Source organism: Centruroides sculpturatus, unplaced genomic scaffold, assembly GCF_000671375.1.
Source record: "Centruroides sculpturatus isolate CEXI.00-Female unplaced genomic scaffold, Cexi_2.0 scaffold328, whole genome shotgun sequence".
Classification (NCBI taxonomy): domain Eukaryota; kingdom Metazoa; phylum Arthropoda; class Arachnida; order Scorpiones; family Buthidae; genus Centruroides; species Centruroides sculpturatus.
Window position 1 is genome coordinate 497,136 of NW_019384678.1, and position 15,397 is coordinate 512,532.

Genomic DNA, 15,397 nt, shown 5'->3' on the forward strand with positions numbered 1-15,397 from the left:
TGTTTAGTTCTTTGTTACTTAATCAAATACAGTAGAGCGTCGTTTATCCGAATCAATTGGGGACTGGGGTGGTTCGGATAACTTATTTTTCGGATAACCAATTATGTACGAAAAAATATATTAACCCTACCAGAAGGTGAAGTTTGAGAAACACTAGGTTAATGCATGCCATTGAGGTGTTTTATATTTAAAGGCATATACAGTAGATCATCGATTATCCGACCCCCGATTAACTGTCACATCGGTTAACTGACCGTTCTAGTCGGCAAATTCAAATGTCCGCTAGTGATGTGGCGCTACAATATTTGGCTATATCTTGGCTACTTTAATAGTATTTTTACATGTTTTAGCTGGCAACATGACTCGACCATGAAAGGGAGCCAGTATTTAAATGAGGCTTAATTTTCTAATTTTTAACGATACAATAGCGACGATTATTATTTTAAAAAAAATTTTGTTAGGTTTAATATCGATGAAAATTCAATGCGAAGTAGGTTAATAGTGATATACTAATATACTAATTACATGAGATATACTACTATACTATACTAATAATATATTTTTTCATATTTTTCAGTTATTCGTTTTTCAGTTATCCGACCAACCCCAGTCCCCAATTGAGTCGGACAATCGATGCTCTACTGTAGTTATTTAAATTTTCCAAACATTGTATTAAGTTTTTCTCTCACAATTTAAATATGCACTGTTAATAAGAATATTAAAACTATTACAGTTAAATTTTGACATTAATCAGTGGGATGTGCATAATAGAAATGTAAAGAATACACTAATGCTACTCATCAGTTTTTGTTTTGTTACTATACATAAAGATAATGTTTTTAAGCAGTTCTTTAAATCTTGCACAACCATATCAAATGAGCTAATTTTAATTTTTACTTTTAGATTTAATAAGTCTTATTACATACAAGACTTATTATTCTATTGCATTGTAAGATTGTATTTTAAAATCATTCAAAATCAGATCTTATATATTGTGATCACTTTGTGTGTTTTTATTTTGTTTAATGTTCAGACAATTATTGCAGACATTTACATCTTTTACTGATAGTGCGGATTAATTTTAAAATTAATATTGCTTGTTTATGTGAAGAATAATTATAAAATGCAACAGAGGAGATCATTGCAAAACACCAGAGGATCAAACTAAGTTCCATACATAACATTTACTTTACAACAATATCAATTGTTGTTTGTAAATTTTAAAACAGCTATATTAATTATGCAGTATTATGAATTTGAGAGAAAAGTCTATAATATTCTTAATAATCTAACACTGATAAAAAAAAATTTTGAAATATTTCAACTCTCCGAATCTCACAGTTACCATTAACACACACAGTTTGAGGGTAGGTGTTTTAATGAAGTCATTAAAAAAAATAACAAAGTACAAAAAATGATACATTTAATTTAAATTGTTATTTGTTGTTATTCATTTTAATAATTATAATTTCATAATACAATTATAAAATGCAACAGAGGAGATCATATGAAGTAGAATGCCAAAACTGATCTCCATAATGCCCTTCCTCCCAGTTTAACCTTGGAATGGCAATGCAGGAGTAATGGAAAAATTTCTGCTGAAATTTACAGGAAACTTGTGGAATCCAAGCCTATAGTCTCTTCAACAAAAGATGAGCTTTTAAGGTTGTTTTTGATGAACAGTTAGTTACACTTGTAGAAGGAAATTGTGACATGACAACACATCTAATCATTTGATGCTAAAATGAATCAGAACCTTTAGCTAGTGTTTTGAGAAAGTTTTTTAAATGGTAATACACATATATATATAGCGTTTTTTGGCAAATTGATTAATCCTTATTATAAATCTATAATTTCTAAATATTTGTAATTCAGTTTTATTATTTTTATATTTTTGTTGATTTTTTTTAATGATTTACACTTCAAATATTATTTACAAAACACTTTTATTGATTCAGCTACTCTTGTTTTAAACATTTCACTTCCAAAAAAGAACTGTTAAAATAATTCTTAAAAGGATTTTTAAAGAACAGTTAAACTCTTGAAATTTCAAGAATATCCATTCTGAGTTCATGTTCATTACTAGTATTTTTACATCATCAGAAATGGTAATAATGACAACACACTTTTATCAAAGGATTGGATTTCCAGTATATCTGTTAGTGTTCAATATATGTTTCACTATATTTATCCAGTTACAAGTTGTAACACTTCTGATGGCAAATGATATCAATATCTCCACATTAGAAAGTTAAAGGCAAAACAAAAATGTTTCATTTAAAGTTTAAATTTTGTTTATGCATTTAAGTTCTTCCCCTTCATGATGCATGGTGTCACTTTCTGACTTAACTGCATCACAAAGCAGCAAAATAGAAAATTTTGTTACTCAAAGTCAGTTTCATTAAATTTGTTAAAACACTACAAATGTTGTAAGTGCAGGTATTCCTCGTATAACACGGTAGATACGTTCGAAAAAAGTGCCATGTTATGTGAATCTGGGCTATACGAAACAAACGACTAATGCAAAACATGTGATTAGGAGTTTCAGAAGTTAACAAAAGTATACTATTCGTTTTCATTACTAAGAGAAATATGTCTATTAAAGCAATCAATACTTTAATTCTCATCAATAATTAACTAACAAGCACAATTAAAAGTACTGTTAATATTAATTTTACTTAAATGAGGACATTTGCTTTTTTCAAAGTATTTTTATCATCTGAACTTTTTGTTGATCTTGATCAAAAATAACAGCAACATCTTCATTTTTTTATTTTTATCATAATTTTCTATGAATGACAAAATAAAATATGATTAATCAATTAGTTTGTTCAGTCAAGTACCAATTGATAAGTTTTCCAGAATTTGTGCTAAATTGTTGGAGTTGAGAACAGTTTGAGTATTGAGATATTGTCGTATTTTTTCAAATGATTACTTACCTACAGTTAAAGAAGTTTAAACTTTTTAGGTAAGTTTATATTAACTTTACTAAATATGAAGATTAATCTATAAAAACAAAATGCAGTGACAGTCTTAAGGGCTAAAGTCTGAAAGCAACAACAATGATACCTGGTTGATAAAGTTAGGATGAGGAAGAAAAAATACTACTATCCGTTTTCATTAAAGTGAACTTGATGAAAGGCATAAAACAAATTAAAAATTTCAATATTCTAAAATCCCTGGGCAAATTTGATATAACTTGCTTGAATGAAAAAAAAAATTGAATAATTAAGTTTACACTTAAAACTTGTGAAATTTTGTATGGAGGATTTCCAAAACCATATTAGAGTGAAACCAGAGGATGTGTTGTAAGGGGGTGTCCCCAATTTNGGATAAACGACGCTCTACTGTAATTACATAAATAAATGCTTATCTGATTGAATTTTACTTTCTTTGAATTCTTTTATGAGTATTATTTTTTTTCTAAGTATCTTTATGAAAATTTTGGAGTTGCGTTATATTCGGGCTAATACGGTATATAAGTTTCTTGCAGAAAACAATTGGATTGTTTGTTATGAAAATTGGCAATTGATGTATTTTAACTAAATTATAAAATTACTTTTTAGAGTTTGATGATAAAGTATTCATTGTTATACAATTTTAAAAAGTATGCATTTAAGTTAGAACAAAAAAATAGAAGGGAAAAAAAGAGTAGAATAATAACTAAAAATGTTGTGTGTGATAAGATCAAGAACAAGTTTTCTTTAGTTTTTTATTAAATACATTCCACTTGGTGGCATTTTTCTTTGTACTTTTCATGTCAGTTGCAGTTTTATTACCATTTGGCATTTTTTCATAATTCAAAAAGCTTTTATTATAACTAAAGTGTTAATGGCAAAAGTTGGGAAGTTGAGGTATTTCCCCTTTTTGTTGTTTGCACAGAGAACAGTTTAAAGTAATATAGGATGGGTCTTTATTAAGTTTACAATCATTTAGCGGGGTGGTGTTAATTACTTTTTTCCTCCTTAGCACTTTTTTGATAATTTTCCCTTTTTTTTTTTGTACCTAAATTTGGTATTTTGTGTATTTTCTATTTTTATTTATAAATCTGTGATTAGTAAAAGTTAATAGATAGTTTTTGATATTTATTATACAGAATGACTGTGTTTTTGCAAGTACAATGTTTTTCTTTTTTGTAAACTATTAAACTGATGGATCATATTCTGAAAGTGACTGATTCAAATTTTCTATAATTTTCATGTTTTGCATGTTTTATGTATAATTTTAAGTGCAATAAAATAATTTATTTGCTGTTATACATATTTAAGAGCAATTATTTGAAAATTCATCACTCTTATTTTGAATGTACTTGGAAAGTTACTGAAAATTTCATTTCAGTAACTTTTCAAGTACAGTAATAATACTTTAAATGTAACAAAGTATAGTAAATTATGGGATGATTATAATATTGACATAACTGTTATCAATTAATATTATGTTTATGTTACAGGAAAAAATCTCGTTCATCTTCAGGATCTTCATCTAGTTCAAATTCTTCTACTTCTTCAATTAAACAGGAAGGTAATTCATCCAGATATAGAGCAGAGGTACCTGAGATAGTACATTTAAAAAAAGAACCTGTAAGTAAAATTTTTTGCTTAAAATATTTTTTGTAATTAGATTAAGTACATATATTATACCTACTTTCAAAAATGCTTAAATGCACATCTAATATTACTTAAATACATTGACTTGTTTAAATATGTTACATGTTGTATTTATTAAACAGTCAGCCATCGATATTGATTTTGCTTGTAATAGATTTAAAATTCAATAGTTTCCATTTTATAAAAACACTGGCCATATAGTCATAGATTAAAATGTTGTATGAGGCACAAACTGACAAACCTGATAAACAGTTACATAGTTGTTGATCAGTTAAGAAATAAAGTATAAACCTCTTCTGACCTGACCTTTTTTGTAGGTTATTACAAGAATGGTATGCACCTGCCCTTGAGACATACAGGTATCCCTCGTATGACATGTTACATTCTGAAAAAGTGCTCTGTTATGTGAATCCGGGCTATATGAAACAAAGGGCTAGTGGAAAACATTGGGTTAGGTTCTAAAAGTTAACAAAAGTATACTATTGTTTTTTGTTACTAAGAGAAGTATGTTGATTAAAGCATTCAATAATTTGTTTCTAATCAATAATTAACTAACAATCACAATTTAAAAATATTGTATTATATGTTACTATTATTTTAGTTAAATGAGGGCATTTTCTTTTTACAAAATAATATTCTCATCTGAGCTTTATTGTTGTTCTCAATCAGAAATATTAGCAAAAGTATACTATTCATTTTTGTTACTAAGAGAAGTATGTTGATTAAAGCATTATAATTTGTTTCTAATCAATAATTAACTAACAATCACAATTTAAAAATATTGTATTATATGTTACTATTATTTTAGTTAAATGAGGGCATTTTCTTTTTACAAAATAATATTCTCATCTGAGCTTTATTGTTGTTCTCAATCAGAAATATTAGCAATATTTTTTATTTTTATCATAAAATTTTTTTATAGATGACAAAGTAAAAATGTTATTAATGAAAAAATTAATCTAGCAGGTAACATTTGCTCAGTCAAGTACATGTTTTTTTACAAATGATTGCTTATCTATTGTTTAAAAAACACTTGCCTAAAAATGTTTAAATAAATTTTACTAAATATGAAGATTAATTTGTAAAAAAAAAAGTATAATGAGTCTTAAAGGCTAAAGTCTGAAAGCAATGACGACAACATCCAGTTGATGGAAAACTAGAACAAGGAAGGCAAAAATTGCAATCTCAGTTTTCATTAAAGTAAACCTGATGAAAGGCACAAAAGAAATGAAAAATTTCAATATTCTAAAATTAGTGAGCAAATTTGAAACAAGAAGTATCATTACTTGAATAAAAAAAATATTGAATAATAGTTTGCACTTAAAAGTTGTGAAATTTTGTATGAGGGATTTCCCAAATTCTTGAGTTATGTTAGTGCAGAATTGGAAACCATGTTGTATGGGGGATTTTCCCAGTTTTTAAACCATGGTGTAGAAGTGCTGTGTTGTGCAAGGGATACATGTACTGTACAGTACATATCTGGTGGCAAGGCAGTTATATCCTTTTGTACTAGCCTACAAAGAAAAGTTGGAAAATTGTTTATGCTTTGTTTATATTGATTAGTCATCAACTATGTAACTGTTTATCAGTTTGTTACTTCATGCAGAATTTTAATTAAGTTTCCATTTTGTTCACGGTGTGCTTTTTGTCCTTATACAATAATTGAACATGTGATTACAATAATTGAATTATTAAAATAATTGAACATGTGATCACTAAGTTTTGTCTCTATGGAGGATTTATCGCACACTATTGATTTAGCAGGAGAAATCACACAAAGATGGACGAACACTGGTTATTTATAGTGAAACTGTACATTTTGTATCCTCTTAAGTTGTGCTTGTTACATATTGTGAGTAACAGGTATAAAATATGAGGTTTATAAACAACATAAATAATAATTAAGTTAATTTTAAAAATAATACATACTTAATGAATACATGCTGTTTGTTAACAAATGTGGTTGCCTTCCTTTGTTTGGATTCTTAGATATTTTATTTGTATACTATATAAATATCTTCAGAGATTATAATTGTTGTTTGATGAATTAAAGACAAAAATAATTAATCTATGAATTTAAGTTCAAAGTTGTAAATGAAAGTACACTTAAAAAAAGAAACAAGGTTTTTTTAAATTTATTCCTATCTATCTTAAAACTGTCAAGTCACACATTGATGTTTTCTACTACTAAGGTGATGTTACTTAAGACTAGTTTTCTATTGGTGTTAAGTATTACCAACTGTTTAATTGTTAGATATTTAAGTAAGGATGCCAGGTGGGATCTAATTGTATTTTTCTGTTATCATTTATTCTTACGCTATGGTGTATTTTTATAATTTCTAAATGTTTCTACAATTTCCATTTTATTGTATTTGTTTCAGTTTTTAATATTTTTAACAAATCCTTTTTAATATCAGTTATGTTGTATGCAGTGTAACAAGTTTCCATTCATTGATTAGTGTCATTATTATTATTATTGTGTTGGGTTTAGTGGGTTATACTCGGTTCACACTGATGGCTGTTGTTATTATTATTATTAAATTTATATCCGATTTATTTCATGGATGATGATTATATTGTTTGAATTGTCAATAGTAAAAAATTGCAACTACATAAACTTTTCTATTAAAATATGTACAATGTAGTGCAAATAAAAATAAGCTTATAATATTGTTGCTTTCTTTAAATAAAATATGTAAAGTACAGGAAAAAAAGGTTTTTCAGTAATTTTCTGTGATGTGTTTTCTGTTTGTTTCATTGCCTGATTCTAGTATTTCAGACTAAATTCAAAAACCTGTGTTTAGTAAAATGTAATGAATTATTTTTCAGATATTTTTAAGGTGCAGTTTTGTTTTGTTGTTATAAAACAAACACTTCGTACTTTATTTTTGGGGAATGACTGGCATGCCACATATAAACAGGAAATTGGCATGCTGGTAACCCCAGAATTACCAGCATGCCAGTTAAACTACAACTAAAATATAAAAAGAACTAGTTGTTAATTAAACATCAAAGAAAACATTCTTCCTAGTACAAAATAACAACATTGTAATTTGACTGACTTGTAAACAAAAACACTTCCTGGTTTTAAGACAATAAAACAATTAAGGACTTATTGGTAGTGGTAATAGCAGTAACAGCAGCAGCACCTTTATCACAAACTAGCTGTTATCTGTGACTTTGCCTGTGCATATTTTGCAAGCAAACCCCATTTATATTCAGTATTTCAACAACCATAGTAATCGTTATATAAAACCGATTGCTGAGAATCAAATGAACTATTTTCAATTTGATCAATTTTCTGGAACGTTTACAATCATTCTATAATCAAACCAATATGCAATAACAAATTCGAATTTAAAACGGTTCAAACATTTGGTTAAAAAAATCAAAATATATAAAAATATGTATAACAACGTCTGAAATATTATTAATTTAATACACCTAAATACTCAATGAAAACTAGTGATGTAACGAATATTCAGTTACTATTTGGTATTCGGCTGAATACCTAAAAACAGGAGTAAGAAATAACAAAAACACATTAATCATTTTGGTATTTAGATTTAATGTTATCGGGTTAGTGTTGTTTGTTTATACTTATTTATAACTTATAATATGCACAAAATAAAAAAGAAAATAATAATAGTCACATATATTCACAATTTATAATTACAAAAATCAGCACACGTACACACCTATTCTCCAACGAATAGGTGTGTACGTGCCGTGTCATGTACATGTGTACGTCCCACATCTGAGGGTCTGACCCTGTCTATCCTTAAGTGCTCGTCTTTGCTCTTCCCTTTCTGTTTCCTCTATTGCTCTAGTCCATGTATGCCTATGCATACATCATAATACGTGCTCACGATACATTTGATTCGTCACTTTTCCATCATAGATTTCCCATTTTACAGTTACCTGACTCATAGCCTGGTGATAATGGAGAAAAGAGACAAATAGGATGTTGGTATAAGTGACAGATTCGAGACAGCTTGGTAGCCCAAACGGCCCCAGGGTTTCACTCATACACGCTAAGTGACTTTCATTACAAGCATTTAGCTTTCTGAAGTCTCTGACAACATTAGTTTGGCATTGACGGTTGTGAATTTCATGCCAATAAGTTGCCTCGACTTGTTTGATTATATTATCAACTCAATTTCATATTTATTTTCACATTTTCACTTCGCAGTCCTTCTCTGTTCTTTTTCCGTTATTTACACATGTAGGTCAGTTTGTTGTTATCTACATCTGATATCATCATTTATCAGATACTACCATGACGCTCTTGTCTTTCCGCTACAACTGTCAAGAATTAACGCGATTGGCAAAGTGTAGTGACCGTGGGCAATTAGAGAGCAGGGTCCTTGCAGTTTGCGCACCAATTTTCATACGTGTGTTAATCAAGCCGAACAGTTTGGCCAAATATTCGGCCCGAGGCCAAATATACTATTCATTTCAACACTATTGAAAACAAAAAATTGCATCACTTCTTAGTGTGCATTTTCATGGTGTACCCTACTAAAGCATAGTTAAAAACAAAAAACCACATCTAAAATAGTACAGTAGAAGCTGTTCTTTGGGTTAAGCCTTAATCCTTTCCCTCTCCTCCATGGGAGAATTTCGAAAAATCCCTTTTTAGTGTGACATACCCTAACTATGTACAAAATTTCACCTCTAGGTTCAGAGGTTTGCTCCAGACGATAATGAATCAGTCAGTCAGTCAGGACAAGTAATTATGTATATGTATGTATTTCCGAGACTGTGTCTTCCTTTATTTGTTTGTTTCTTCACTACTAGGTGCATAAATAGAAAATGCGTTGTGTCTATTTGTGCACCTAGTAGTGAATAAACAAACAAAAATTATATATATTTAATTTTCACACAAAGCTGATGTTAATCAATGTAAGCTGAGATAATTTACAGTGAGTTTCTTAAATTTAATGTGTTTATTTTTGTGTTTTTGAATCTTATAACAATAAAATATATATTAAAAAAATACTTTTAGAATTCCAAGATTATTTTACATCCTTAGAAAGAAGACAAAATGAAGAAATTAATTAAACATGTAATTGTACTTTTTTTTTGTGTAATGCTGACAGTTTCACAGTTTTAGAATAAAAACTGGTTTGTTTTTATCTGAAGTAACTGGTTTTTTTATTGTTTTGTTTTAAAATGCACCCTCTAGAGAGGGATGTATAACCTCACTTAATCAGTATGCTGGCATTTCCCAGGATAAGTTGGCATGCTAATTTTTACTTTAAGGAAATATCTGATTTTGTGGTCCCTCAGATAGACTGGCATGCTGGTCATTCCACAAATACGGTATTTCGATTATACACCACACAAGTTAATTTAGAAAAAATACTTTTATAAATAATTATAATTCTGGTTGTAAAAAATGCTATTAATAATGCTTTTTAGTCATTATTGATTATAGTATTTCATGGAAATTTAAGAAATTTTCATATTTCAAATTTTTTGGATTAGTTTCAAAAGTATTTAAGTTGGAAAGTTGCATTAAAGAATAAAATTTTTTTTATCAATATGTTATTACGTACATACAAACAAAATTACAGTTAAACCCATTTAATAGCATATCTGTGGAGCTGTGATAATAGCATGATATTAATCATAGTTGACATTAAGAGGAGTCTAATAGAAGACTTCACTGGCTGCGATAGAATTATCATGCAAAAATATGTGTTGTTCCAGTACTCTGTTGCCAAAGTACTTGAAAGTGATTTTAACTGGAAGGCAATTTTTCCTGATTATGAGCAGTGACAAAGGCAATTGAATTACCTTAAAATCATGCTAAGTAGAGGACCAGCATAAAATGGCTAACCAGCAATTATACATAATAGTCTGTTGTTATGCATAATCACCAATCATCTTGAAGCGTTTGATAAATTTCTCACTTTTACAGGCAATTTTGTATAATTCTCAAATGTAGTTGGTAAATTTGATAAATATGCCAGAATTTATCACTTTTACTGGCAATTATGTATAATTCCCAGTGAATTTAGTAAGTTTGATAGGTATTGTTGAATATTTTACTTTTAAAGTGATTTTGCATAATTTTCAAAATCTAGTTCATAAATTTCATAAATATGAAATTTTCCATCTTTTGTTATTTTGATAAAGTAACTCATGGATTTAAACAAATTTTCATAAATTATATAGAGTTAGATAACCTAATAAATAGGATTTAACAATTTGGAGGGCTTATCACACCAAGGCTTCACCACTTCAAATCTAATATACCTTTATATATAAAAAAGAACACTTTTCAGATGTATATCAACAAAATTAAAGAGTGAACGACCTTACAATATGATCAAGAAATGGAAATACAAAACATAATAAGAAAAATGTTTAGCTTAAATAATTACCCTAGAACAGTGGTTCCCAATTAGTGGTACGCGTACCCCTAGGGGTACGCGAAATTGCGTTAAGGGGTACGCGCGGCAATCTAAAATCGGTCGATTTAAAATTGAAATGCATGAGATGAAGCAATCAAAAAAATAATGGATGGACCATCAAAAATTCGGCAATTTTCAAAATGATGTCGAATGCACAAATTCGTTTATTTATAACTAAAAATAATTTCAAAATTTCATTAAAAAAATGCATTTGTGACAATATCTAAATGAAATTCTTACGCAAGAAACAAAAATTGTACAATTAACACAAATTGTGTTAATTAATTGTACAATTATCATTATTTTCATGTCAGCGAAGCGGCAATAAAATATTTACCGCCATTTTGCACAACGTACCTCTGCAAGAGCGGATTTTCGGCCATGACAAACATGAAAACTAAACATCGTAACCAACTTCAACTCGAAGATGACTCAAGACTAAAGCTGATCAAAAAGCAACCAGATTTTGCAAAGTTGTGCAAAGAAAATCGTGCACATTTGTAACATCAAAATTAAATAACCTTATGTTATTTTCATTATTATTAAAATTGTATTTTACAGGTAATAAATGTAAAAAAAAAAAACTTATTCTATTTATCACTAGCTGTCTACCCACAGCTTCGCCCGTATTATATGGAATTTTCTCATGGGAGTAAGATATTTTCTCGCAGTAAAATGTATCCCATGTTCATCTCCAACATGTAAGCTATCTCTGTGCCAAATTTTAAACCTGTTCAGTGGTTTAGACGTGAAAAGGTAACAGACAGACAGACATAATTACCTTCGAATTTATAATACTAGTATGGCTTAATACGAATTTCTGCTATAAGGGGTACGCGAGTTTGAGCTCTTTCTTAAAGTGGTACTCAGGAAAAACTAATTGGGAACCACTGCCCTAGAACATTATTGTTTAAGTGGTTAGAAACAAATAAAAGGAAAAAAAAAAAAATGTCACATTAACTAGACAACTGAAAGTTGTTAAGACTGTGTATCTAAAATAGAATGTTTTTGGTGTTTTTGAAAAATTAAAAAATGAATTTAAAAAATTAGATATTATTTTAGTACCAAAGCATACAAGAACTGTAGCAAAAATGATTAACAGTAAATATGAAAATAATGATTTAGAAAAAGATAATGTAATTTATTCACTAGATTGCGTTTGTTCACATAAAAAAAGATACATTGGTGAAACCAGAAGGAAATTAAAGACAAGGATTAACCCTTCGGTGGGCGCCCCCGCGGCAAATTGCCGCAAAATAATAATAAATTCGTTTGTTTGACGTTGTACTTAATTATTGTGGAAATACGTCATAGTATTCTCTCTTCATATTACAAGTTACAATTTATCGTTGAAATCGGGTCAGTTATGCTAACCGTTTAGCTGTTACTGGACTTTGAATCAAGTCGTACCTAATTTGCATTGTAACTGCCGCTACGCGCCCTGTCATGTAACTAAAATATCAGTATACGTTTATATATATGTGTTTAATTTTTTTAATAAAGTAAGTCAATATTTGCAAGTTTATTAAATAAATATATTAAATTAACACTATTGTAAGTTTCTATAAATTTTTAAATTTATATTAGTTTATATTTTTCAAAAATATAAGGGAAACAAAGAGCAATCCAAAGTAGCGGCAAAAACCTAGAATTGTTTTATTTGTGGCATACTCAAAAGCAATAGGAAAAAATCAATTTGTCAGAATGAGTAGAAATATTTGCAAGAAGAATCGGAATATGGTGATTATATGTGCCATGTGTGAAAGTGAACATCTCATGAATATATAGTGACTATTTTTATTATCTAAATATTTTATAAACAATTTGTGCATTAAAATGCCGTAAAAATAGTTTTCTGGTATATCTGAATCATATTTTCAAAACGATAATTAATTATTGACTTAAATCAAGTAATATTACATATGCGGTGCAATTGCTGCGATGCGCCCTCTCGTGAGATCCTGAAAGGTGCGTTCCCCAAAGGGTTAAAGAACATATACATGCCATTAAAAGCAATTTGATATCATCATCATTGTAATACTGAAGGTTGTGAAATTTTAAAAGATAGTATCAAGAGTATTCTGACAGAAAATCAGTTAAAAAGAAGACTACAGGAACACCTAGAAATTCTGAAAATACAGGAAGACATTAGAATTAATAACAATGTGGGACTGAAGCTACACAATGGGTGGATTGACATTGTTTTTACATAACCTTGAAACAGATGCTGAATAGATGTGGGAGTATAGTCACATCACATTGTAAAATGAATTGTAACAAGGCAGTTGACTTCACACAGTCTTATGGATCAGATGTATTTGCTTTTGTTTAAAGTCTGGAAACCAATCATTTTAATAATAGTAAGTTCATTGTTAGTTTCCCTCCCTTTTGGTTTTTAATATAATTAACAATATTTATTATTAATAGTGGAACCGTCTACCAGAATTTGGGAAATGTTGGAGAAAATAAGACATTTACTGGTCCCAAATAATATGATATATCACATTGTCCTTATATTAAAAATTTTATGCTTGATAATTTTAATTTTTTTAGTATATGGGTTAAATTAAAAATTGTAAATACGCTGCACTGTATATATTAGATATTCCTTTGTATTGGTTAACTATTGGAGTTATAATTATTATGTTGTTGCCATGTGTGTGCCTTTTACCCGAAATGCATTCTTACCTAAATTTGAAATGTGATTATTAAAGACTAACTTTTTTGTAAAAGTTATGGTCTTTCTGTAGGCCTTGGTGTGATATGCCCTCCAAATTGTTAAATCTTATTTATTAGGTTATCTAACTCTATCCAATTTATAGTTGTGAGCTAAAAGCGTCATTTATTATTAAATTTTAATAAAATGAATCAGGAATGCATTTTTTGTTTTATTAATATTAGTATGATTTAATGAATATAAAGAAACTAAGAAAAATTTATTTTGGCGTAATATTAGAATTATGTGAACAAAAATATAAAAAATTTATTATAAAAAATATAGAAATGTAATAATTCTTACTGCTTATTCAAACATAGCAAACTATTGTAACATGTTGAATTACATTTGAGTACTTTTGGTATTCCTCACCTTGCAAAATTGATGTTTTCCATGAGCACTTTCTAAGAGACAGAGTGATGGTACATTCTGTACTCTAAGAAACAGTCTATCACACAACACAAACTGGTTTCTGTTGTACGATTGTGAAAGATGTTGCTTGTTTGTTCCCAAGTGATTATACATGTCATTTTTGATAGCTAATATTATTGGCATATTCTGCAAATCATCAGTTGCCTTGCGTGTTGCTTCTTGCCCTCTTGGTATTCTTAGCTTCACTGTATCTCTTACTTTGGCTACAGAAAACTTTAGCTCTAGTATTTTCGTTATTTTCTTTATTTGAGCTTCTAAACCTGCCTTTGCACTTGCTCAATCACTACTCAACTTCTTTTTCTGTTTTTGATTGTAGAAAGACTGATCACTTCCATATTAGACTGTACTTGATGAATTGGAGATAGTCATATTAGGTTGGTCAAGTGATGCCTGTTTATTTTCAATACTTTTCCTGAAATATTTTCATTGGGATCTTCTAATTGAACCACTAGTCACACCTGCTACAGCATCATTACAAAGGGAAGCTGTCTTGGCACAACTTTTAAGGGTGAACCAAATAAGGTTTCATAAGAACTACACTTAATACCTTGATGATATGATCTATATTCTTCATTAGATGCACAAATCATAATCCCTCAATTTAGTGCTGGGTTTGGTTACTTTCTAACCAAAAGTTACAGGACAAGAACACATTATTTATCAAATTTACCATTCTAGATGTGTGACTATTCATAATCACCAGATTAATCACTTTTACCATAAAATATATATGTTAAAACTAGCTTTTGCCCGCGGCTTCGCTCGCGTTAAGAAGTATTATTATTAATTAGGTATAGTTTTTGTGGCTTTACTTTTGTTTAGTGTGTGTAAAAAATTAGGGCCTACAAAACTTCTTTGTACACAATATTCTTAACTAATCTGTCATTAGGCGCTAAAACTATCAAGCTATTGGGTGAACTTACTCGTGAGCAAGCAACATAAAACTGTCCATGAGAGAACATTCTTCAACTTCTCCATTAACGTTCAGATTTTCTTTAGCCATTTTAAAAAAGTCTAACCGACAAAACCTATACTTAAACCAAACGAAAACAAAACAAATGCCAAATACAAAGCAGAGTCTATAACCAAAACTACTAAACCGAAACAAAGCAAATGCAATCCAAAATATGCCAAGAAAAGAACAGCCAAAATCGTCAAATATAATCCGCTAGAAATATTTAGGTATAGTATGTACTATTAGATACGGCGGCCACTCATCA

At 29.1% G+C, this 15,397-nt stretch overlaps 1 protein-coding gene across 5 annotated transcripts in view; it reads left to right on the plus strand.

Moving 5' to 3' along the window:
* LOC111626901 (serine/arginine repetitive matrix protein 1-like) overlaps window positions 1-15,397 on the plus strand; it is a 136,319-nt gene that overhangs the window by 103,850 nt on the left and 17,072 nt on the right. For all 5 annotated transcript variants that reach the window (XM_023370426.1, XM_023370422.1, XM_023370423.1 and 2 more), the window contains one exon: window positions 4,451-4,580. In XM_023370426.1, coding sequence (XP_023226194.1) covers window positions 4,451-4,580 — 130 coding nt within the window. The remainder of the gene's footprint in view (window positions 1-4,450; window positions 4,581-15,397) is intronic.